This window comes from Empidonax traillii, unplaced genomic scaffold, assembly GCF_003031625.1.
Source record: "Empidonax traillii isolate 1590-97213 ecotype Southwest subspecies unplaced genomic scaffold, ASM303162v1 scaffold433:size1479616, whole genome shotgun sequence".
Taxonomy (NCBI): Eukaryota; Metazoa; Chordata; class Aves; order Passeriformes; family Tyrannidae; genus Empidonax; species Empidonax traillii.
The window spans coordinates 335,413-357,800 of NW_020955626.1; the positions used below are offsets into that span (position 1 = coordinate 335,413).

The following is a 22,388-nucleotide window of genomic DNA, read 5'->3' on the forward strand; positions in this document are numbered from 1 at the left end:
CTGTTTTAATCAACTTTACGTAAGGGACCAGATTTGAGGAATATGAATGCTGAGCGTATCCGCTCTCCCTTTAGGAGGCATCTCAGTATCACTGGTTCCACCAGAGGGGGGGGGAAATTAAAAGAAACACAAAACAGAAACTAGATTGAAAGTGCCAATGAAAAAATTCTCCCCTAAGTTTTATTGCTCACTGGGCATGTTTTTATTTTTTTCATGTGGGAATAAATCATGGTGAGCAGAGTCTTAACTGAGACCCTTGCAGAGGAACCAGCAAGGATCAGTTGTCCTGGAGAGATGGCCTTCAAGTAAAGGTCAAAGAAAATCGCTTTGGGAGCCCCAGGAATATTGGTGCAGGGTTGTTGCAGGCACAGCATGGCCTGCTGATTATCATCTTTACAGTCGGTCTCACTGCATTTTCAAACTCTTTAAAGTGAATTCAGCATTTCTGTCCTGTAAGTACCTTACTCTTTCTGATTAACAGTTGCAAAACAAAGCATACAATTGAAAGCAAAGGAAAATATCAGAATTAAAACTTATCTGAAGCCTTTCCTGGCATATATCTGTCTTCCTGACACGTCTACAGCAGCATATCTGCGCTAGCGCGGATAATTATCTTAGTCTACATTGCTCTATAAATAAATGCTTTAACAAACATGTCACAGTAGAGTTATTACTACAGGCATTTGGATTATCAGAGTAGGACACACAAAATACACATAACAACCAAAAATTTAGTTTCTTTAGCAGCAAAGGTGATGTCACTATTTCGTGAAATGCAAGTCTACATGAGATGGGTAAATCATGCAAAGCAAAGCAACAGCAGAAAAAAAAATTAAAGCAAGTAAAAGCTCTTACTGTGCAACAAGCTCGCCAAAGTTTTCATCAGGGCAGTATTTTCGAGGACGGCCTCGTTGAATATGACGGCCACGTTTAAACTCTTCATCATCAACAGTCCAAAAGGACCCAAACTCATCCTCTACTCTGATAAAGCACTTATGCAGTGAGAGGTTGGTGCGAATGGCACCCTGGGACAAGAGCAGCAGCAAAGGAGATGAAGTGGAAACAAAGGGACACGGGATTGGGGACAGAACAGACATCAAATACAGGGAAAAGGAAAAAGAAAATAAAATGCAATAAGCATAAGCAAATGGTTTGTGAGGGTTAATATGCATTGCCACCTAAAAGCTACTAGCATGTGATGCAACAAACACCAAGCAAGCAGGGTCAGGGTACTGGTGGGCATACAAACAGTAGTGATGAGATGTTTGTCTTGGTTTCCCTTAACTGAGACAATGCGAAACCACCTGTGGTTGGTCTAACACCAGCTAGCAGCCAAAAGCCTCTACGTTAAACTGTAAGCATGATCCGAGCTAGGCTAAGAAGTTCAAACATGGTGGACATACCCACTGATCTTTTGTGGCCTTCGTTTTTGGAACTCTAGTTCATCCACTGTCCATACTGCCCCTTTAACGTTTTCTACTCGCACAAAACACTTGTGAAGACTAAGATTATGACGCACTGCATTCTGCAGCAAGTATAAAAGAGAAAACATTCAAAAACCTTCTATGAGAAAATGCTCATCATTGTCCAAGAACAGCAGCACAGTCAGCTTGACAGTTCTCATTTTGCAACGTTAAGCCCCTTCCCCTCCCCGCACCCGCTCGCCTTCCCCGGCTCTTTACATCTTATTTTGCAAAGACAAAATAAATATGAAAGCTTAAACCCCAAGATTAAAAATTCACGTTATTCTTATCAATTATCCCCAGTGTGACTGAGAACAGCCATCATTTTAAGCATGCACATTGTAGAATACAGCACATTTCATACAGAACACGACAGGAACATTGCTTAGACGTTTTCAAAACAAATATATACGCTCTGCAAAGAGAAATTTCTCCCCTCCTGGAAAAGAAAGCAGTTAGAACAGAAAGGATTTCATGTAAGTACAGACGGCCGGATTTAGCAGCGAGGCACTGGAGCGGGTGTTGCTGTGGTTTCCCACAGCTGGGCTAATGTGAATCAGGTGCTGAACCTCCCTCCACACCCACGGCGCGGACCAGGGGCTCGGCAGCACCCCACCGGCCGGCCGGCACCGACTCCTGCCTCCACGGCTTGCTCTTATATGGAAGTTGGCTCCTTTTTCTGGCAGACTACTGTAGTGACTGATCTGAGCCTCTGCCAAGTGAAAACATGAGAAGGGCTCTTCGAAACAAAGTGATAATATCCCCACAGCTCATCGTTCAGAGGGACCCACGCTCATGGTATGAGATGCCTGGATGTCCGTCCTGCACCAGGAAGGATGAGTCCAGCCAACCCCTTTAATGTGCTGAGGCTGGACACAATGAGATACCTCAGTATGTCACTGCAGGCTGTTGGCTTTTCCATTCCTGCTCCCTCTGACACGGTGCTGAGACCCTTGTTACTCCTCAAATTGAGTGCCACACTCCTTCCCTGCTTCAGGAGTTTTCTGAGCAAATACCCTACTGCAATGGTTGGACTCGATGATCTTAAAGGATTTTTTCAACCTAAATGACTCCATGATTCTACAAAGCCATTGTTCGTGGAATCTGTACATGGAGCTCGTCCCCAGCACTGCTGAAAGGGGCTGGGGAAACCAGGAAAACAGAAGAAGCCATTTGTGGAAAATCTGCAGGCGAACAAACTCCATTCTCACTGGCACCATTGATTCAGTCAATCTGGTTGACTCGTTAGCAGGCACAAAGCCAGCCAAACACATGGCCTGGGTCTAGGAAACCAGGAGACGACAATTTTTTTTTTTTCCTTCCGACATCATCCTTTTTTTCATGAACATGGGGACTGGATGGAGAGAGGCAGCTCTAATCGTGAATGTCTAAATCACTGTGCAAACAAAGGGTATGCACAGAGCATTTGTCATGTAAATTAGGAGGCGGTGGTGTGTGTGCTGGGAGGGGAAAGCAAAGAGTCTTCTGCTCTTTCTCCAATTCCCTGCCATGGCAAGTGCAGTCCTCACACTCCCACCCCGATATGTGTGGAAGATTTAGGGTCTGAACTGCCTTTGCTCAGCAGATGCTTGAGTGCATCTCCGCTGGCTGTAGGTGCCCAATCTGGGCAGTTTGGCTTTTCCACACTGATCTGCTCCTGAACTGGTGCAAAAATAAACCCTGAATATGCTTTCCCTCTCAGCAAGGCAGAAAATCTACCAGAAAATCAACCTGTCCATCAGGGCTGCTTCCTTCTGCTCTTACTTTCTTCTGTTCTCATTTTTTAATGATATTTTTTTTCCCCTCCCACCTCTTCCAGATTTCACTACTGTTGACATTTTTGGCAGAATCTCTGATTTTGAGGTGGAGGAAAAACATGTAAACGCCCCACACCTTATGAGCTAAAATCAGCCAGCTCAGCAACTGCTGGTGGGTGCCGCACTAGTGCAACCCGACACAGGTCTGCTGGCCCACATCTGGGTAACTCAGGCAGTTTCCTGTGAAAATGGGAACACTGTCAAGTCTGGAGCAAAATGTAAGAATAATAACACTATTTCCCCCAGTGAAAGCTGATCTTGTGGTTCATACAGCAGTTGATCAAACACACACGGCAAAGCTCAGCGAAGGGAGTCCTCAGAGTTTGTAAATAGTCTCTAAATACAGGGTTGAGCAGAAATGTTTGTGTTCTCCTTTAAATGAATTTAATGCTGCAGAAATACTTCACAGTCTGTTCTTGTTCTCTTGAAGTCCATGTGCAATTGATGGTTAAGGCTGCAGGATCAGGCTCTTGATACGTTGAAACAAAGTCGACTATTTACAAGACATCCATGAAGTTCTGCCCTCGCTTCCTATTTTCCATGTGATCCCTTATTTAAGGAATTCATGCCAGAAAAAAATTGTTGTGTTTCCCCTGCCTCTGGATACTTGCTATCTAACAGTTTTATTTGAGCAATACCCCAACGTGTTGGAGCCACACCTGCAGCCTGTGCCTCATGGCTGTGACTCGGTGCCAGCAAATTACTCCAAAAAATAAAAGCAAACAGACATTGCCTCTGACCTGTCAGAACCAGTTCACAGTGCTCCCCCAGCAATCAGCTTAACAGAAAAATTAGGAGCTATTATTGTAAGATTATATATTTACCTTGTTAAAAATATTTGTATGCAAGCCACTTTTGCAGAAAAATTACCCTGAACATGCTTGAATGTAGTAAATGAAAGGGTTTGTTATTTTAATAACTGCTCAGGCTCTGCCGTACTGCATTTTGGGAAAAGAGGTTCATTTTTTAAAGGTCTTTATTCCTGCACTCTTCTGTGTTTTTGAAATAGGGCTCAGGGAAGCTTTCCCTCACCAAACCCTGACCCTAAACTTGGGGAACACCGACCCAAACGCCCCCTAAGCATTAGCTGAAGGTGAGAGTAAATCAGCACATATATATTCAAATTAGTCTGATTCTGCAATTAGCCCCTTGTGCTCGTTCTGCGCCCCGTGGGCTTCCCATCATGCCAATCCAGGGCTGCATTTTCATCCCTGCTGTTCCTGAAGGTTGGCAGAAATCTGAGCAGTCTCCAGCACAAAAACCTGCATTACTCCAAGCAATGGCCAATTTTGCTGGTGCTGCTGGATCTGGGGTGAAGCTTTCCTTCCCTGTTACAGGAAACAGGACCTGGACACCTGCAGAAAGTCAAGGTGTCCAAGGAGGGGTCTCCCCAGGACACACCCTGCCCTTCTGCAAGCCCGAGGATCTGCAGCTCAGCCTCTTTGCTCCTCTTCTCTATCTCCATGTGGCTTCTGGGACTGGATTTTATGGGATGCAAAAAGCTAATTCCCAAAACTAGCCTCACAGGAGATACAGCCAGGGCTGCCTGCTGCCTATTTCCACTCCTCCCTCCACTTCCCTTTGCTGCTGGAACTAAATAGGATTTTTACTTTAGCACCCACACCTGCAGCTGCTGAAAGTCCTACTGGAACCACTCCAGCAGCAAAAGACAGGCAGGTCTAAAAGGATCTTAAATCAGGGAAAGTTAATTTCCTTTCTGGATAGTAAGGAAGCTGCAAAGTGAAATACTGCTCATGTTTTCCAACTGCAGGGAAGAATCAAAGCAGCAATCACAGAAACTGTTCCTGAACTTAAGAGCTTCTAGACCAAGTTTGAATATGTGCAAAATTGAGCTGGGATCTGAATTAAAAGCAAACCTTGCCACTAAAACCCAAGCTAACTTCCAAGGACCATTTTTAGCTCCATCCCCTGAAGGAATTAATCCTAAATGCAGGCTGAGACAGGGAAAACAGAAAGAGTTGATGGGACAGCATGTATGGGACCTATTCATCCTACCTGGTCATTTGAAGTTGTCTGAGAGGAAGAGAGCTGTCTAGATTTAAAGAGGGGCTCCAAATACTAGGGTGCAAGTTTTACAGTGATGCAAGATCCTGATATTTGATTATTTCACTTGTAATTGCACTGGATTCAGAAGCCAATAAGGATATTAAAGTGCTATATATAAGGGAAGGAGTGGCCCCTCCAAAATATAAAACAAAATTAACTCCCCAAACCTTTTACCTAACAATATCTGTGCTAGTGATGGAAAAAAATTTAAGTGCCAAAACCCAAGTATATTCCTGTTAAAGACATTTCTTATTGTGGAGTTTGTTTCTTGCATATTAAATTCAATAAGCTTCTACTGTGTGATTAAAAAAAAGAGAGGAAGGTTGTAACAGAGCTGTATATGTAGTTGTGAGTCGACTGAGGAAAGAAATCCACTGATCTATAGATCCTAGGGAAGAGAAGTGGTTGTTGTGATTACAGCCTGCATAACTAAAAAGACAAACAGTACATCTTCAACTGACACAAGAACTTTACCTCTGGTTTGTTTGTTTTTTTTTTTTTTCCCTTTTCTAATACGTTCCAGCTGAAGGGCTTGAGTTTCCCTGCTCGTAGCAACCACACAGAGGAACTCGTGGCATAATCACAGAACATAAAAGCCAATAATGGGGATTCAATTAGTGGTTTTCAAAGGCAGAAGAATTTTTCTGCCAAATATCAAATTGTTCCTGCAGATAAGGCACCCAGCGAGTGTCAGAACTGCCGATCTAAATTTTCAGGTCCACACGTCGGTGCAATTTGTTATGTCATCAGCAATGTCTATTCCGTACATGGCAGACAGCAAAGGCAAGAGGCAGAGGCGGGCTCGGGCTTACCTTCCACGTCGCGGCGTTGCGTCGGAAGTAAGCGAACATTCGCGTGAACCAGTTGTAGATTTCATTTAGTGTTAGCTGTTTTTCGGGAGATTCCAGGATGGCCTTGTGAAGCAAAGCGATTGCAAGGTCAGTTACGGGCACGCCCGTACAAAACACACTCACAGGTTTACTCCACCCCACACAAAAAGGGAAGAAAGGGAAGAAAGAATGAAAAAGAAGAGATCTGGAGCAAAAAATCCAAAGGAGGGTTTTCACAATATGAACTAAGATTAATGGCTGTATTTAACAGTTCAATGGCAAAATTCAAAATGGAATTATCTAATTGTTTTGAGTTTTTATTTCTGTTTCCTTACAGAAATATTAATTTATTAGTCATTCATAAAGCAGAATCAAAGAGAAATGCAAAACATTTCACTAGCTGATTAAAGCTCAGTAATTATTTAGAGCTCAGATTAATTCTAGGGATCAGAGATTACTGTAGCTTGTGATAATTGACTTGCCATCTTTAAACAGGCTCATTTTCACTGTTGTGTGAAATGAATTTCCTAATAATCACATCGTATTGTAATACTTAATCAAAAGCAATTATGTTATATATTGCAGTTCTAAAAACCCTTATAGTAAAGGTTTGAGCATTTGAGCACGCTTACATACCAAAGGTTTGAAAATCTATTTAATCCAGAGTGTGCACATATAGGGAGGCTTTTTTATTTTTTCTCCTAATCCAAACACGTGTGTTTGGCTCAGCTTACCTGTCTAATTAAAGATGCGTACGTGAATGGTGGTCTAACTTCCGCGTTCTTATAAAACTCTTGGTTCTGGGCAATATCTGCTAAATAAGAGCAGTTGTTCTGTTACCATCACAGCCTGGTGCCACCGGGCCAGGGGCAACAGCAAGCAGCCCCACCACGGGGGGGGAGGCCGTGCCACCGGAACCGCCTTACCTGAAGAAATGGGGACGTTGTATTTATCCGAGTACCGCCTCCGGATGGGTCCGACGTTGTGCATGCTCGTGGTAGTGATGACCGACGGTCCCTGCGTGACGGGAGTGATGGGCGCAGTCGGGGTGGTGGGAGTATGAGGTAAGCTCTGCGGAGACGCCTCGGACGCGGTCTTGGAAAGCGTGACGCTCGATACCAGATTCAGCTGCGGAGGGAAAGGCGAGGGTTTCGTTACAAAACGGCGTTTTCTGGATAATTGAGGGCCGCGGGAATTCTTCGTGCGGAGTGTCCCTCAGTTCGGAGCAGACCCCACAGCCCGAGCGGTCGGCACACAGTGCTGCTCTAACATCTCCTTCAGGAGATGGCAAAGGGAAATAAATATATACATTTCCGAATAGGTTTAAAAAACAGAACAATGCAGCCTGCTGCCAGAAGTACAAATCATGAATTTTTATCTAAACCTTAAAGCAAGATCTCACACAGTACATAATTGTTTTAATATTTTACTTCAAGTTTCATTGTTTCACAGTCTAAACCCCACACCTCTCTGATTTCCATTCTATCATTATGCATAGCTTCTAATCAGTCTTCTCGGATATTTCATTGAAGGCATAAGGCTTAAAATAAAAGGCAAGACTTTCCTAGGGACGTGCTAGGGAGAAACGCAATCTCTCTCTTCAGCGTTTGGGCTTTTCTTATTTTTTTTTCTCTCTTCTCTGTTCATCTATTTTAAAGGCAAAGCCCAGAGTAGGTTAACACTGGAATAATTTAATTAATCACAGTGCATGAAATACTGCGAGCGTTCAGCCCAGCACGAGTGGCACCACTCTTCCTTGTCCTCCTAGGACGGAAAGCATCGGCACTACCTGCACGAAGCCCAGCCCCACTCATGCAGCATCGTGCCCCAGCAGGCTGTAAAACACACCTGCCCCCAGGATTGGGTATCAAACCCAGCCCCAACCGGAGTGTTTTCGATACACAACCCTATTTATATAACCAGCACCCACATTCCTCCCTGACCCTTTCTTTTTGCCCTACAATGTCCTTTGAAAGACGACGCTCAGTCTCAATAGGTCACTCCTGCTGAAGTATTTTAAACAAACAATCCGATCCCTTAACTACAACATCAGAGAAGACGACTGAGAAAAGGGCTCTTTGACTACTTCCACATTTCCTTCCCTTAGGCAGTTTTGCAAATAATATTGGCGAAATCCTGACCTCATTGAAGTCAGTAGAAGAATTCCTACTGAATTTAACAGGGCCAGAATTTTACAACTTTTTTTTGGTGATTAAAATTCCTCTTTTGCTGGACATTAAACCTTTAGAGATAAAGGCAAGGCACATGATGCAGCTATGCCCCCAAATATCTCATGTTTATCCATAAGGCACTGTATTAATTTTCCTTGTATGAAAGTAACCAGATAAGAAAACTCCTATTAGCAGCCCTCATACGAGTTAATAGCCACAAATAATGTTTCTTTATAAAAATAATAGGATTTATCCAAAACAAAGGTAGTGGGAAAAAAAAGAGCTGTAGCATTACAGAGAGGATACCAACACAAAAACCCATCGCCCACAGAAAGGGAAGAGTAAATTGTGATTGCTCTTCCCTCACGATGGTGAGAGGGAGTGAGCTGAGGGAAGCCCTGGACACAAACACCAGGCACAGGCTGGTGCCACAGGGCTGCAATGGTGCTCCAAGGGAGAGAGGTGGTGAGCAACAGACCTGCAAACACCCACCTTCCTGTGCAGGTGCTTACAAACAACTCGCCTTCTAGCGGGAAATATTTAACACTTCGTGGCAAAGCCACAGAGCGTGAACCCAGAGAGGGATGGTGGTGAAATACAGGTGAAATTTCCCAGAGTCCTGCTCTGGTCTGAATCACTATCTGTAGCCTGTAGGAGATGAGCTCACCTGTCTAAAACCTCACAGTGCCAGGCAGTGCCACCATGTGCCACCCAATCCGATCGTTGACTGGCATGATATAAGGACGCTGATTAGGGACATATATATAGTAATGTCTCCCTGTTATCCATCTATCCATCTATTACATATGATGAAAGGACCAGTGATGATAATAATAGTGCAACTGACAGGTCTCACCATGAAATTAAATCTACTGTATTTTATCTCAGTTTCTAAATGGACATTTTAACAGTCCAATAACTGTGAGGAAATCTGCATCAATTTTAAGTGCCCTTCTCAGCGCAGGCTCAGCAGCCAGGCCCTCCTGTTGGAAAGATCACTGCTCCTGCTTCATCATTACGGCTCCAACTACTCCATTTCAAAAGAGTCCCCTTCCTTTTTCAGCATGTAAAAACTTAACATTTAATCTGTTTCTACTAGGGAACTGTGAGAAAGGATCCACAAAGGTCAGCATTCCCTGCTTAAAGAATCTGAATCAAGTTAAATTTCTTTAGGCTTTTCAGCGTAGGTAGCGACGAGGAATAAACACAGAAGAGGACGAGCAAAGGGGGGGGGGCTTTAACAGGCTTGACAAATGACACTGTGATTCACACCCACTGCTGGGCTGCCACTAATAAGCTACAGAGGAAGCAGCCAATCTCAGCTAATTACCAGATAAAATTGTATTGTAAGGACTCTAATTAGGAGATGCTTATGGAGGTGATCTAATGATTAAACGCTGCATCCAAGTGACCCCACCATCAATGTGCAGTGGTGCAAGATGTCACCGGAATATTTTGTAGAAACAGTAATTTTATTTCAAGGAGGGGAGGCAGTAATATTTGTAATAATGGCTATGAGGTAAACTAATTAAAAGACAGTTCCTAAAGGAAGACTGTGGCTTTGAGCAGCTGTGGCCGTTCCAAAACAAAGTGCCAAATCTCAACAGAGGAGCTGCAGTCAAGTGGAAAATTTCTGCCTGACCTCTGCTCTCGCTATTAATTTGCAGGAAACCTAATGACACATATACATATTCCCACAAAATTGTTCTAATTGCTAATTTGCCAAAGGAGCCCAGTTTCCAAATTAAACATGACTGCAGTCTGTGAGGAAAGAGAGAACAAAAAGCTGGAACGCAGCGAGTCTGCCGCGTTTCACCTCCGACGACCATTTGTGAGCCTGAACCAACAAGTTAATGAAACACGACCTTGTCCATTGCTAGCGAAGTTTTTCCTTTTTCCGTGTTTTATTTGATGACATGCTCCTCTTCCAGCTGGGTTCCCCAAACCCGAGCCAGGGTAATGGAGGAGAGGGCTGTGCTCCCTCGGCAGCCTTCGCTGCTGCTTTCTTTGTTGCATCGATAGCGCCAAGGCTGAAAAATCGGTTGTGAATTAGAGCAGAATAACAAATTATGAATGGTGTTGGTTTTGTTGCCATCTTGAATTATTAATCTGAATGGTAAACTATTAAATCTTAATATTGGCATCAATTAGAAACGTGGAAGCGGCCGGGGATGATTGTGCAGGGCAAAGATCAGGGAAGGACTGGGCTGGGAGGGTTTCTTTTCCTGATGGAAACTTGACACGGTTTCTCCCTGTTTGCATTTGCTATTTAAAAACAAGTTACTATGATTAGAAAAGTTGTTCGAGTTGGTATTTTGTACACAGCCTGTTTCCCACATACCATAATTTTTGGATGAGGTCTCGCTGCTGGCAGAGGGAAGGGAGCCCAAGTCACAGAGTGAGGACTTCAACATGCAAGCGTTCTTGCACTGCAGCAAGACACAACGTGGGCGCTCTCAGAGTACACCCTTGCACCAAGGAATTAAATGTTTTTGTAATGTTTATACTGGGCATGTACTGGGGGAAGGCAGGATTTCTTCCAGCCTTTAAAAAAACCCCAACCAAAAATAAGAAGGAAAAAAAAACCAACAGAAAACCCACCGAAGCCCACAACAGTTTCAGGTCCTAAAATTCTGCAAATTCAATCACTGGACCTTGTTGGTTGCTTTGTTCAGTTTTGGGTTTTGAGAATATTTCCTCATACTGTTTTGACTTCATCATAAATGCCATAATTGTTTCAGCATTCAATATCCTGCTTAAGATTTTATATTAACCTTCCCTTTCAAGAAACAGTCATGTCTTCCTATTAAAGGTGAAAACTGAGTAATTTTCTTTTTTCTTGAGGTATAAACAAGGCCGAGAGGTAACCCTCTCCTTCTCCCTGTAAAACAGATTTCCAGTAAGCGGTTCTCCCACTAGGGCTAAGTCTGATTTCTTTTTGTGTAAACATTTTACATGACAATAGTGGCTGGACATAAAATAGCCCTGAAACTCTTTTAAAAGAGGAAAATAAATAAATATATATATATATGTTTATATATATAAAAATGTCACAGTGAGGCCATACCCACTGCTGCAGGGCAGTCACTCCTCTGTGATGGAAGCTGCTGCTCTGGGCCCAACTGGGGCTGAGGATTTATCTGCACTGAGTGCCTGGGACTGAAATACTTTGGAGCATTTTCTTGACACCAAGGGTGAGAAAGAAAGTGAATACTGGGCCTAAAACTTTGTTCAGTGCTGTGTCTTCCTCTCCCTGTTTCAGCCTGGACACATTAGTGTACTGGATGCAGAGCCTGGCAGGCAGCAATCACTTAGCAGGTGTTGTTATTGGCAGGAATACTAAGGAAACTGAAGCTGAGGAGTGAGACTTAATGAAAACCAGTATATAAAAACAGCTTTTGTTGTGCTTGAGAATCTCTCTTTATTGCTGCGTATCGCTATTTTTTCAAACTATAAAGTACGGCTACAGCAGCTAAAATGCTCAGTCATTACCTCAACAGTTAAAAGGCTCTTTTTTTTTTTTTTTTTTAATGCTTTGTTATTACAGTTGCTAAAAACAGTATTTCAAAACAATCCTAACTGCTATGGTTAAGGGAAAAAAAAAAAGTACATTAAAGAAGGGATATCTAGCAGTGCATCTTAATTGAAGTGCCAAAGTGTCTTTAAAAGTTTTCTATTTTTAAAAGATGGTTGTAACACCTAGTATGAAGAATTACTTGTTGGTTGATGCTTTTTCCTTCTCCCTCCCTTCCTATGAACTTCGACATAAGTTAATCCTCCCAAAAGAAAGCACATTTCCATTTGAACCCATTATGCTGATGGCTAACACCGATGAAAAGAGCATGTTGGAGACGGTTTCTTAATAGCAAAACCAGGGTGACAATTCTCGAGAAATTGTTGTTCCGGCTTTTGTGTTGTGGTTTTGGTTTTTTTTTTTTACCTTGAAAAAAAATTCACCTCACCAAAACACGTCACAGCATATTCTGTCTCAGACAGCTTTGTTCTCACTAGAGTCAGGCCCTTCAGTCCCACTAGAACAACACGTGCAGCACAAAGAGGAACAACTTTGCCTGCCCCAAGTGTTAAGTTGTGAGACTCCTCAATGAGCATTTTAATTATAAAGCTGGGCATATTTAAAGGTGGTCCTGAGCACTGCCCCAGCTCCTGGAGTGTTCCCCCCCCACATCCTTCCTCCCTGCCCTGTAGCCCTTTGGGAGCAGCACACCAGACACTGACAGTGACCTCCCTGCCCCAGGTACCCCTCTGCCAGGGATCTGTGCCACCGACCACTACACTACATAGGAAGGTGCTTGAATCTCATCAGCTTCAGTAAGTCTAAAGAACTTTACTGAACAGTTGTCTTGGCGGGCTAAAATTCAGGGGCCACTCCATCACCCTTCCCAAGCTCAGTATTTACTGTAAGGAGCTAAAACCCCCCAAAGGTGGGGACGAGATGGATGGACACGGCTAAACCTGACAAGCAACCCTCACCCAAAGCTGGGTTGAGTTTTGAACTGATGCACAATCACCAAGAACTTGGCACCACTGGTCAGTGTGGATTACACACGGCATGTGGTTAACACAGACACCCATATAACCCACCAGTAGCAAAACAGTTTAAAACAAGCATTAAGATCCTTTAAGTAGAATAAAAACATTTCCTCAGTCATGAAAAGGCTGTAATTTTAAATCCCAATTCACTGCTATGTTGGGATTCACAACCGCTTTTTCCTTTAAAATCACCAAAGCACCGTAATATATTAGTTCTAACATACACCTTGCATTAGTTATGTTGGCAGAAAAAAAAATTAATTACTGGATGTAAAGACTACTTTGCACTGCAATAATGGTCATCAGATCTTTTTACCAAAGTCCTATCCCACTGAGTTAAAAGGATGAGGGTCTAGCAGAGTCTATGCAATGCCTGTGTATTTTTTTCACTAGGAAAGCACAATTTATGCAAAACACTATACTTCTACATTTTATAATTAATTTTCAAATGCTTCACCTATACATATTTTAATAATTTCTGATTTATCAGATGGTATCTATAATAAATTTTTCTATATTTCAATAAATGAAAAGAAGGCAGTTTCAATCCAACAACAGAGTGCCACACAATATAGGCCTGTCAGGCACCAATTTTTACTTCTAACATGTAAGTTAAAGGATAAGGAATTTATAATGCTGCCTGTGAACGAAACCACTTTTCATACACAAATGTGATCTTTTTTTTTCCAAAGGGTAATACAACAGTACATTTACATAAACTAATCCAAACAATCTATGTATTTGACAATGGCAAACCTCACACAGACTGCCTATTGTTGGTTTACATCTTGGAGTTCTTTATGTTGGCTTGTAACACTGCTCTAGCTGTCAAAGGTTTGACTTGGACTCTAAATAAATGGTTATAGAAGTGCTGTGCAGCGATATTGGACTTCTTTGCAAAAGAAAACCTGCTGTGTATGAATTCAAAAGCTATTAATTTTTCAGTCAAAAATATTCATGCCTATTTCTTTTAATAAAGAAACACTGTGCTGAGCAACTGAGAGATAATGTTGACTAGTGGTACAGAATTTTCAATAGAGCAGTTAAAAATAAATTTAGTAGGAGGTCCCCAACAAAGCTATAATTTTCCAGAATGTAAAACATTTTTAATACTAATCAAGACAGCCCTTTTCCCCCTGCGTTGAAGGGGGTTTTTTTTCTGCTGCTTTTCCCTGTTTATTAGCTGTTAACACTAATCTTCATGGCGACACCGCCTGGTATCTCCGTAGCCTACAAGCCCCGCCAAAGCCTCCTGCCCTGCGCGGCCGCACATCGATCACGCCTTCGCCAAACGTTGCTCCTCGCCTTCTGATGATTTCCTCCCTTCAGTTTGTAATCCCTCCTCCTGAGGGGCACCGCTGTTATGAAAGGCCTCAAGGCAGAGTGCTTTGAGACTCCCAGATTATTCCGCTGTTTTAATTTTTAATCCAGTAAGAGCTATAGAAACCAAACCTCCTCCCCATTCTGTTGGGTCTACACACTTTGCCAACAATGCGCTGAAGCATTTGCATTCAGGCTGAGATGGATGTGAGGAACCAGAAGAATGCTATTTTTATAGACACTGTCAGTAGTTTCCACTCTAGAGGGCTGGTGTCCACTGCATCAGGCAATTTTAGGCATCTCTACAGCTTAAATGGAAGGGTTTATGTGTACCACTCAACTCCCTCCAAAAAGGCAAGGAAATTTCCCATTGACTTTGACATCTGCTCTGAATAGCCTGCAATTTTCTGTCTAGTAGCCTCCCTATGCACTTCTGCAACCATTTATTTCCAACTACATGGAAACTGAGAAATCCTTTTCTAGTAAAAATGTGTGCGCGAAGTGTTTAATGATTTTATGTTCTCTATCTCTGTAATGTGTTCTGTTTCAGACATTAATTTTGTCTACCAACTGCATCTTGGCAGGCTACCATATTTGCTGGGTTAATAGTCTGACTCCTTTTTATTTCTATCACCATAAATCATACATATATGGGGGTGTGTTTGCTTTATTTATAGAAAAAAAATCAGTCAAAACAGATAAACCAATACTTTGTCATTATGCTGCATCATTGCATATTGATTAAAATTGCTGGTACTAACTATAGATTGTCAACGCTCAATTAATTTTCACACAATGACTCAAAGCAAAATCAAATAAAGCCAGTGTACCTTTAAATCTTACAAATCTTAAAAATCAAGAAGCAAAGCACTCTCTCCATTTTGAATAATCATTGGAAGCTCCAAGGAACATTTTCAGCATTAAGAGGTTGGGAGAAAACAACAGCTGAAGAAGAGTCATTTAAGTCAAGGAAGGAGATGGGGGATTTGCATGAGTTTGAGGGTATCCAGGAGTTTTCTTGGGCTGCAAAGTCACTTGCTTCTCCTGCTTCCCCTTTTTCAAAGAGCAATCTGGGGTGGAGAAGGTTTCACTTCTCAGTTTCAATAGCATAAAACCTGATACTGGGTAACCGTGATTATCATCAAAATGTGCAGTTAAGAGTCTCTTCTACTGTAAATGTCTGTCAGACAGGGAGAAAGCAAAATAAATATACTAAATATAATTTAATTACAACTCCTTCCTAACACTTCCTAAGATTTCATCCCAGTCAGACTGATGCGAAGTGACTCACAGGCTAGTACACGAGGCCAGAAAAAGGCCTAGTGCATCAGCTTTAGAACAAAATTTGACTTTGAAACTCCCTGAAGAGAGAGGGATGACAAAACCCGGTTGCACTTCACTTCTCCTCCCCTCGCCCGGCTCTGGAGTGGGCCAGACTCCAGTGGGGAAAAGGAAAAAGAGGTCTGTTGTGAGAGTTGTTTTTTGTTTTCGGCACGATTTTGTACTTACGGGCTGAGGGGTGGCTTTTGGTTCAGTTGACTTCACATGCAGGTGTGTCATCATGGCTTGCAGGCGCTCTTTATCTTTTGCAAGCTGAAAGGAGAGAGAGAAAAAAAATACCCTCTGTTACTCGTACAAATAAAACCCAGCCTCTGCTTATTCCTAATTAAACAGCTGGCACCGAGGCATGAGACAGAAGAGTTTTATTGCTGAGTAGTTTGGAAATTGTATATGGCCTATTTGTGAGGTAAAGCTAACGCGTGGTGCTGGGTGTCACTATTTCCCAAAGCAAAATGCATTAGCCCTCGAGTGAGAAGAGCTAGACCTGCTGGCACCAAGAGCTTCACTCCAGCCCTGACAGCTAAAAGACAACAGTGAATCATGTTTATTAACCAGCCCCACTCCAGCTCAGGAGGCGCAGCAGAAAGCAAGCAGGGCAGGGGTTCCAGGATGCATTTTCCTCCTTTCAGACCAGAAAACAAGCAGCACAGATGGGCTGTGGCTTTACGTCATCTACAGGCTTTGTGGCACATGCAGCAAGCGCAGACAGTGGTGGTTAAACCACACGAGGCAGCTCTGCAGGGCTCCTCAGGCAGCCTCAGCTCCAAAAGCACCTGGATTTCACTTGAGAAGGTGACAGAGCCCTTGGCAGGTCACCCTGAGAAGCCAAGCTGTGACCTGAGCAGAGGCACCCAAAGTGTGTGGCAGGTCCTGCTCTGGGAGCTGCCAGCATCCCTCTGGCATAATCCTGAGGGCAGTGGGGTAGGAAAGGCTGAAAGCAGCAGCAACCACCCTAGAGCACCCAATGACGCAGGACCAATGTTTCTGTCCTTTCTCATCAGTCACTTCAGGCCCAAGAGTTGGGGCAAAGCTCTTGTTCTAGATGTCTCTTGCATTTTATGGTTGAGATCCCCACCAGGCCACAACTGGAGTCTCGGGATCACTCCATGCATCCATAGCCAGGTCAGCTTCCCAGTGCATTTCAGTGCACTGGACAGACACTAAATTTCATTATTTTTGGAAACAAGGAATTTTTTTTTATGTGTGAATAGGACTTTTTCCAGCTGCTCTTCAAAAAAACCTACAGTGGAAAGATATTAAGAATAACAGTAATGAAAATGGGGTGCTATTAATCTGCATGCCCAATATAAAGGTTCCTGCTTCCAACAGGACTTGGATCAGGTTCTTACAAATGACAATTTTTGCAGAGCTGAGGTTTTGCTTTAGACAAGCCAGATTCCTGGTGCCAAGAAGAGAACGGGGCTCGCATTCCAGCAAAACTTTAAACAACCTGCCCACCTTATCATCATCATCTGTTTGCAGCAGTAAAGTTGGGCTAAGTGTATATAAAAGGAGATTTGGTCATAAATCCCCATTCAGAACCTTATGGTCAAGGTTGTCCTACTCTTCTCAAGGCAAGGGGTTTTTGAGAGTGCCAGAGAGGCATCGTGATGGGATAAAACTTGGCACGTGAGTTTCCAAGACAGGAATTAAATAAAGGAAAAAACAGTGCCACCACTGCACGCTCTGGAAATGCAAAAGCAAAACTCACCAGGCATTTCAAATGGCTGCTCTTTTTTTTTGGTCAAAAATCTCAAAGGCAAGAGAGAAAACCTGACACCTACAGCAGATCTCCTGCAACCTCATTCCAGATCTGAGCCGAAGGGCAGTGATGGGCTCTTACTGCAGCACTGCAGAAAAAGTTCTCCCTCTGAGAGTCCTCCAAGGACCTCTCCAGAGAATGGAGAGGGCTCACCCCTCAGCCGCCATGCTTCACACAGAACAAGTGAAGCCAAGAAATAGCTGTGCTCCCCGTGCAGCTCTGTTGTGCAATCCCTCATTCCTCGCAGTCGCCGGGCACACGGGCCCGGGGCTTGGCGGGGTCATCTGTGCATTAAATTTTGGTCTGCAGGCTACTGCAGCAGAACAACGTCTCGTAGCCAAAATAAACAGAAAGGCAGGCACCTGAGAGCTTCCTGCCAGCCCCGGCGCGGCGGCAGGAGGGGACGGCACCCGGGCAGCGCGGGGCACACCCTGCCGCGCTTCCTGCGGCCCCCGCGGCGAGGGGGAGCGGGGAGAGGGGCACCCCCCTCCCCACCGCCAGGGCCCTTGTTTGTAGTGTTTCCACTCATCGTCTCAGCAATGCTTTTAACGCCGAATCTGGTGGATGGAGGTTATTAAAGATCCTCTCGACATTTCAGGCAGACACACGCTAGCATTTTGTCATAGTCTAGGAATTCAAACACTCACCCAGTTAGGCAGGAGTTTAAATTATGAAAAATAGAGGTCTCTCGGTTTCAAAGCACTGAAGAGAAGTAAAAAAATCTGAAGAATTTCTTTAAACTGTTTTTCCCTTAGGTCAGGAAGCAGCAGTGATATAAAACTAGAATGTCACTAGTAGCCTCTCTGGTCAGTGGGGTCATACTAAAGAAGCCACAAGGACTTGCCTGGCCACTGGTGGGAGCAAATTCACACTGGTAGCACTCACCGGAGTCCAGATGGTGCAGAAATGGGGATTATTAGTCAACAAGCAGGAAAATGCTCTTGATCTGCTGATAGTGTTGTTCAGCAAGGACAGTACTGACAGGGATGTAAGAATCTGCTCTGTACAGAGGGTATGAGGAAAATAATACAGTCCCATCTGAAGCCTCTTTCTTTTTTCCTGCACCCATTTGGAAAACTCTGCATGGTTGGAGTTTTCAGATGGCCACCCAATTCTCCATGATAAGCCTGATGTTGCGAGGTTTCCCTCCCCTCACCTCTGGGGGTACAGGCACAATGCAGGTGCCTAACCGTGGTTCAACAGAAAATACACCCAGAGCAAGGTAATAAGCTTTGTGAGCCTGGACACCAAGACACAAACCTTGCCCTGAAGAGGTTAAATCCTAAAACTACATCAGTAGGAGAGCTAGGAAAGCAAAGGCCAGAATGGGTTCAAAGCAAGAGGGTGACGCATTAGAGACACAGATGATGGAGAAACTGCACAGGAGGAAAACCAGACAGAAAATAATGGCAAGAAGCAGAAATGGGAAAACGAGCATGAGGGCATTCAACAGGAGCACAGCCACATCAAAAGGGGAGAGCACTTCAGCAGCAGGATTTCGGACAGACCAAGGACAAAGGAGAAGGAAGCCACTCATGGGCAATGCAAAAGGCAGCCAAGACACAGCCCTCCCATTCCACATCTAGTTAGGCTGTGCACCATAAAGGTTTAGGATCCACTTGCCAAGAATGTCAATGGATGCTGTAAGAAAGCAGGTCCAAGCAGTGTTTTCACTGCACTGAAAATGGCCAGCTTCTTAATTTTCTTCCACTGCAAGATATTTCTCTAAACTTATCACAGCCTTGTTGCTATCCTGAAATGTTTTCCCACTCAAAGGTGGTGCTGCAAAATGGATGTTCTATTCCAGCTAAGAACTAGCTAGGTTCCTGTGTTTGTGTTTTACCCAGCAGCCCAATTCTCACTATTTATAATGGCAACAAATGATGATGTCAAGATGGTTTAAACAAAGTGAAATATGAGAAGATCTCTACCTTGTCTGTGACTTTTTCAGTATGTTTGTGATGGAAATGCTGAGACTCAACTTCAACATTTGTGCAAAGGGCATTTGCAATCAAACACAAAACAGATCTGACCTGTTTCTTTCCAAAATTTTGATTCAAAATTACTTTCTTTAAAAGACATTACATTTATCTCTGTCTGTAACACTGATAAAACTGTTGTGCATAAAATAAATAAGAGCATAAAGAAAAAAATTAAAGGTTTAAATTTGGGTCCATCACACCCAAAACCTGAGGTATATCTGTCAGGTGGAATGAATCTGTTTTGATGGGGCTGTACAGGCATGAAATGGTGTGGTATGTAGATCCTGTCATGGTCCTGGAGCCTGAACAGTAGGTGATACTTCACAGCTCCACTGTAAGGCACAGCTGAGCACTGTGGGTCACTGGGAAAGGTTATGGCTCCCTTTTGGATCTAACTCACACAATTCAGTCCACACAGGGCTTGGCATCCCTCTTGTTGGTGATGCTCCACTATGTGAGGTCAGTGGTCCTCAGACCACAACACTGAAGACCCCACTGTTGGGCCAGACTTTTGGTTTTATTATGGTTCTGTGCAAAACCAGGTTACAGCCAGACAAACTACGTACTGGAGGACCAACCCTTACACTTATTTAGGCAGGGTATTGTTAAACTATCAGAGGGCTGATATATGGGATGAAAGGAGAAGGAAAAGAGAGAAGTTACAGGTATATTTCAGTAGCAGGACCAGCCTCCTCCTCCACCTGTCCTTGCTGGTCAATACATAGATGGTCTCTGTCATCATCATCCCTTTCTAAATTAGGTCTCCAGTTCATCCTATCTACTGTGCTCACGTGGTTGTCAAAACAAATCCAGAACTTTTTGGCCCTCATACCCCTTTGAAATCATGGTCTTGTCTTGGGGACCTTAGGCTGCCTTCCCCTTCCCTTGCACTGACTCCAAACTCAGAGGCATTCCCAGCACCAAATGGGTGTGAAGCTGTAACTCTTAAGTCATTTACAGCAACTAACAGAAACCTTTCAAAAATATTGTCAAGGGCTTATGCATGGGTGATAACCAAATATCTCTGTCCTGTGCAACTGTTAACACAGGGCATCCTCCTGTACTTCCAGGCACAGCCATTCTCAGTGGCTGTGGGAGAGGATTAATGCTTTTCAAGCTGACTGTAACTGAAGAATCTAGATTTACCTTCACCCTCAATATTATTACACCTTGGTGAAAGATTATCTCATATCTCAGTTTACCAGGAAGACTGTAGAATTTTATATTTTTTTTTCCTAATTCCCGAGAAACTTGTTAAATAACAGACCATTTCTCATAACATTTTCTGTAAGACTCTGATATTTTATGACTGGTAGTTTGATTTTTATAAAACTTGTATTAAAATAGTTTACATTGCTTCACCTAATAGTGAAAGAGTGTCATGACCAGCGTGTTCCTGAAAGTAAAATTTAGGAAATATCTATGAAAGAAAAAGGGTAATTTGTAAGATAAGAAGATAAAAGGTATTTTTTAAAAAATGCTTATCTTGAAAAGTAACAACAAGAAGTTTAAGTGTGGTTTTGCTGATTTTTCTCTCCAACTATTTGAAGCTATAAATGACTTAACTCAGTAAAATTCCAAATGTAATTATCTTCTGTACTTAGCCCAAGGCTTTCCATATATCTCTACACTGCTGCCTTGCATACAAAATAGGTTTCTCAATAGCTGGTAACTATATAATGTACAACATTGTTTTAATTTCCCCTTCTTTGCTAACCTCTTGCCTACACACAGACACACTGTCACAGCTGCCCAGCCAGAGCAGCGAGGTGCAGGGAGACAGAAAAGGCTCGGAAGCGTTTGGAGAGGCAGTCACACAAACAGCTCATACCTTTGCATCGCAATCAATATATTCCAATTTACCCCCTTTTTGGCAGTTTGAACAAAACTTATTTGCTACAAATGGCAAAAAATAATAGTAGCAACAATAATAATAATAATAATAATACAACAACATGGAGAGTATTAGTATATGAGAGACCACCAAACAAGCCAAGTCATGCAGCGTTTTGAAATAAACATCAACCATTCCCCCAGGGTAGCAACAACTCCAAGTGAAGGGGACCATATTCTGCTCACCCCCCTCCACCCCCCAGGTGGGATCAAGTGCATTAGATACAAACTGATATGTTTCCAATCAGTCAGCCTGGTTAAGTTTCCTATTTCTTTGCAAGTTACGGTTTAGAAAAGAGGAAATGAAGCTGCAGTTTCTTTTGACGGTTTTTAAAACTACTACAAGAAGGTTTTGAAAGCTGGTTTTCGATCACAGGGGGGAAAGCAGAACTCATTTTTTATTGCTGTTGAGAATTGGATTTGATTAATACTGAGGTAATATTAAAATAAATTTTATTTTACCTGTAGCTCTAACTGCTGTACAACCTGCATTTGTACTCTACATTGGGCTGTACTTCTATCATCCAGCGCATGCTCACTGTTGAGATGTCTGTAACAATACACAAAAAATCATTAAGTGAAATGGATGAACAAAAAGGAAAAAGTAGTTACCAGGATGAATAGGCAATCTGAATGTTATCCAGCAAGTCTTCATCAATACCAAAATTTTTAAGATAATTTTTAAATTTTTTTTTCTCTGTCATGCTTGGGTTTGTGTATCTTCCCATCACTCAGATCTCTTATTATATTCACAATTTTTCAGAAAATGCCTCATTTTGATATATATAAGAGAAATTTTGCAGAACAGTTGTTTTTTTTCTCCTTTAGGCAAATGAAAACAACATCAAGAATTATAGTAAAATATTTTCATCTATAGTTTTGTATTACTTTACTATAAGATGCTGGATATATCTAAATGGACACATGCAATACGTGAATAATTAAATCCCACAGAACCCTCATGTTTACGTGATTAAAAATAAAAGACGTGATTGCATAAAGAACAAAAAAAACCACATAAAATTTTGTGTAAGTATGTGCAAAATATGTACCAATAAAAGAGAGGAAAAATACGGACAGTTACTGTAAAACAAATCTTCATCCAAAAGAAACAGAAAGTCATCCAGAACACCAGAACAGCTGGAATTCAAGGTTTATTGTAGTACGTGTTCTGAAAAACTTCCCCCATGC

The 22,388-nt window shown here is 42.7% G+C and overlaps 1 protein-coding gene across 28 annotated transcripts in view; it reads right to left on the reverse strand.

The window, feature by feature from the left end:
• The window catches only part of FOXP1 (forkhead box P1), a 384,733-nt gene that overhangs the window by 15,498 nt on the left and 346,847 nt on the right, over window positions 1–22,388 (reverse strand). For 25 of the 28 annotated variants that reach the window (XM_027894558.1, XM_027894561.1, XM_027894538.1 and 22 more), the window contains 6 exons: window positions 21,660–21,747; window positions 15,729–15,812; window positions 7,104–7,305; window positions 6,912–6,991; window positions 6,160–6,261; window positions 1,404–1,525 (listed from right to left, as the gene is read on the reverse strand). In XM_027894558.1, the coding sequence (XP_027750359.1) occupies window positions 1,404–1,525; window positions 6,160–6,261; window positions 6,912–6,991; window positions 7,104–7,305; window positions 15,729–15,812; window positions 21,660–21,747 (678 nt within the window). The remainder of the gene's footprint in view (window positions 1–1,403; window positions 1,526–6,159; window positions 6,262–6,911; window positions 6,992–7,103; window positions 7,306–15,728; window positions 15,813–21,659; window positions 21,748–22,388) is intronic. The other 3 variants (XM_027894563.1, XM_027894562.1, XM_027894560.1) reach the window with 1 other exon arrangement.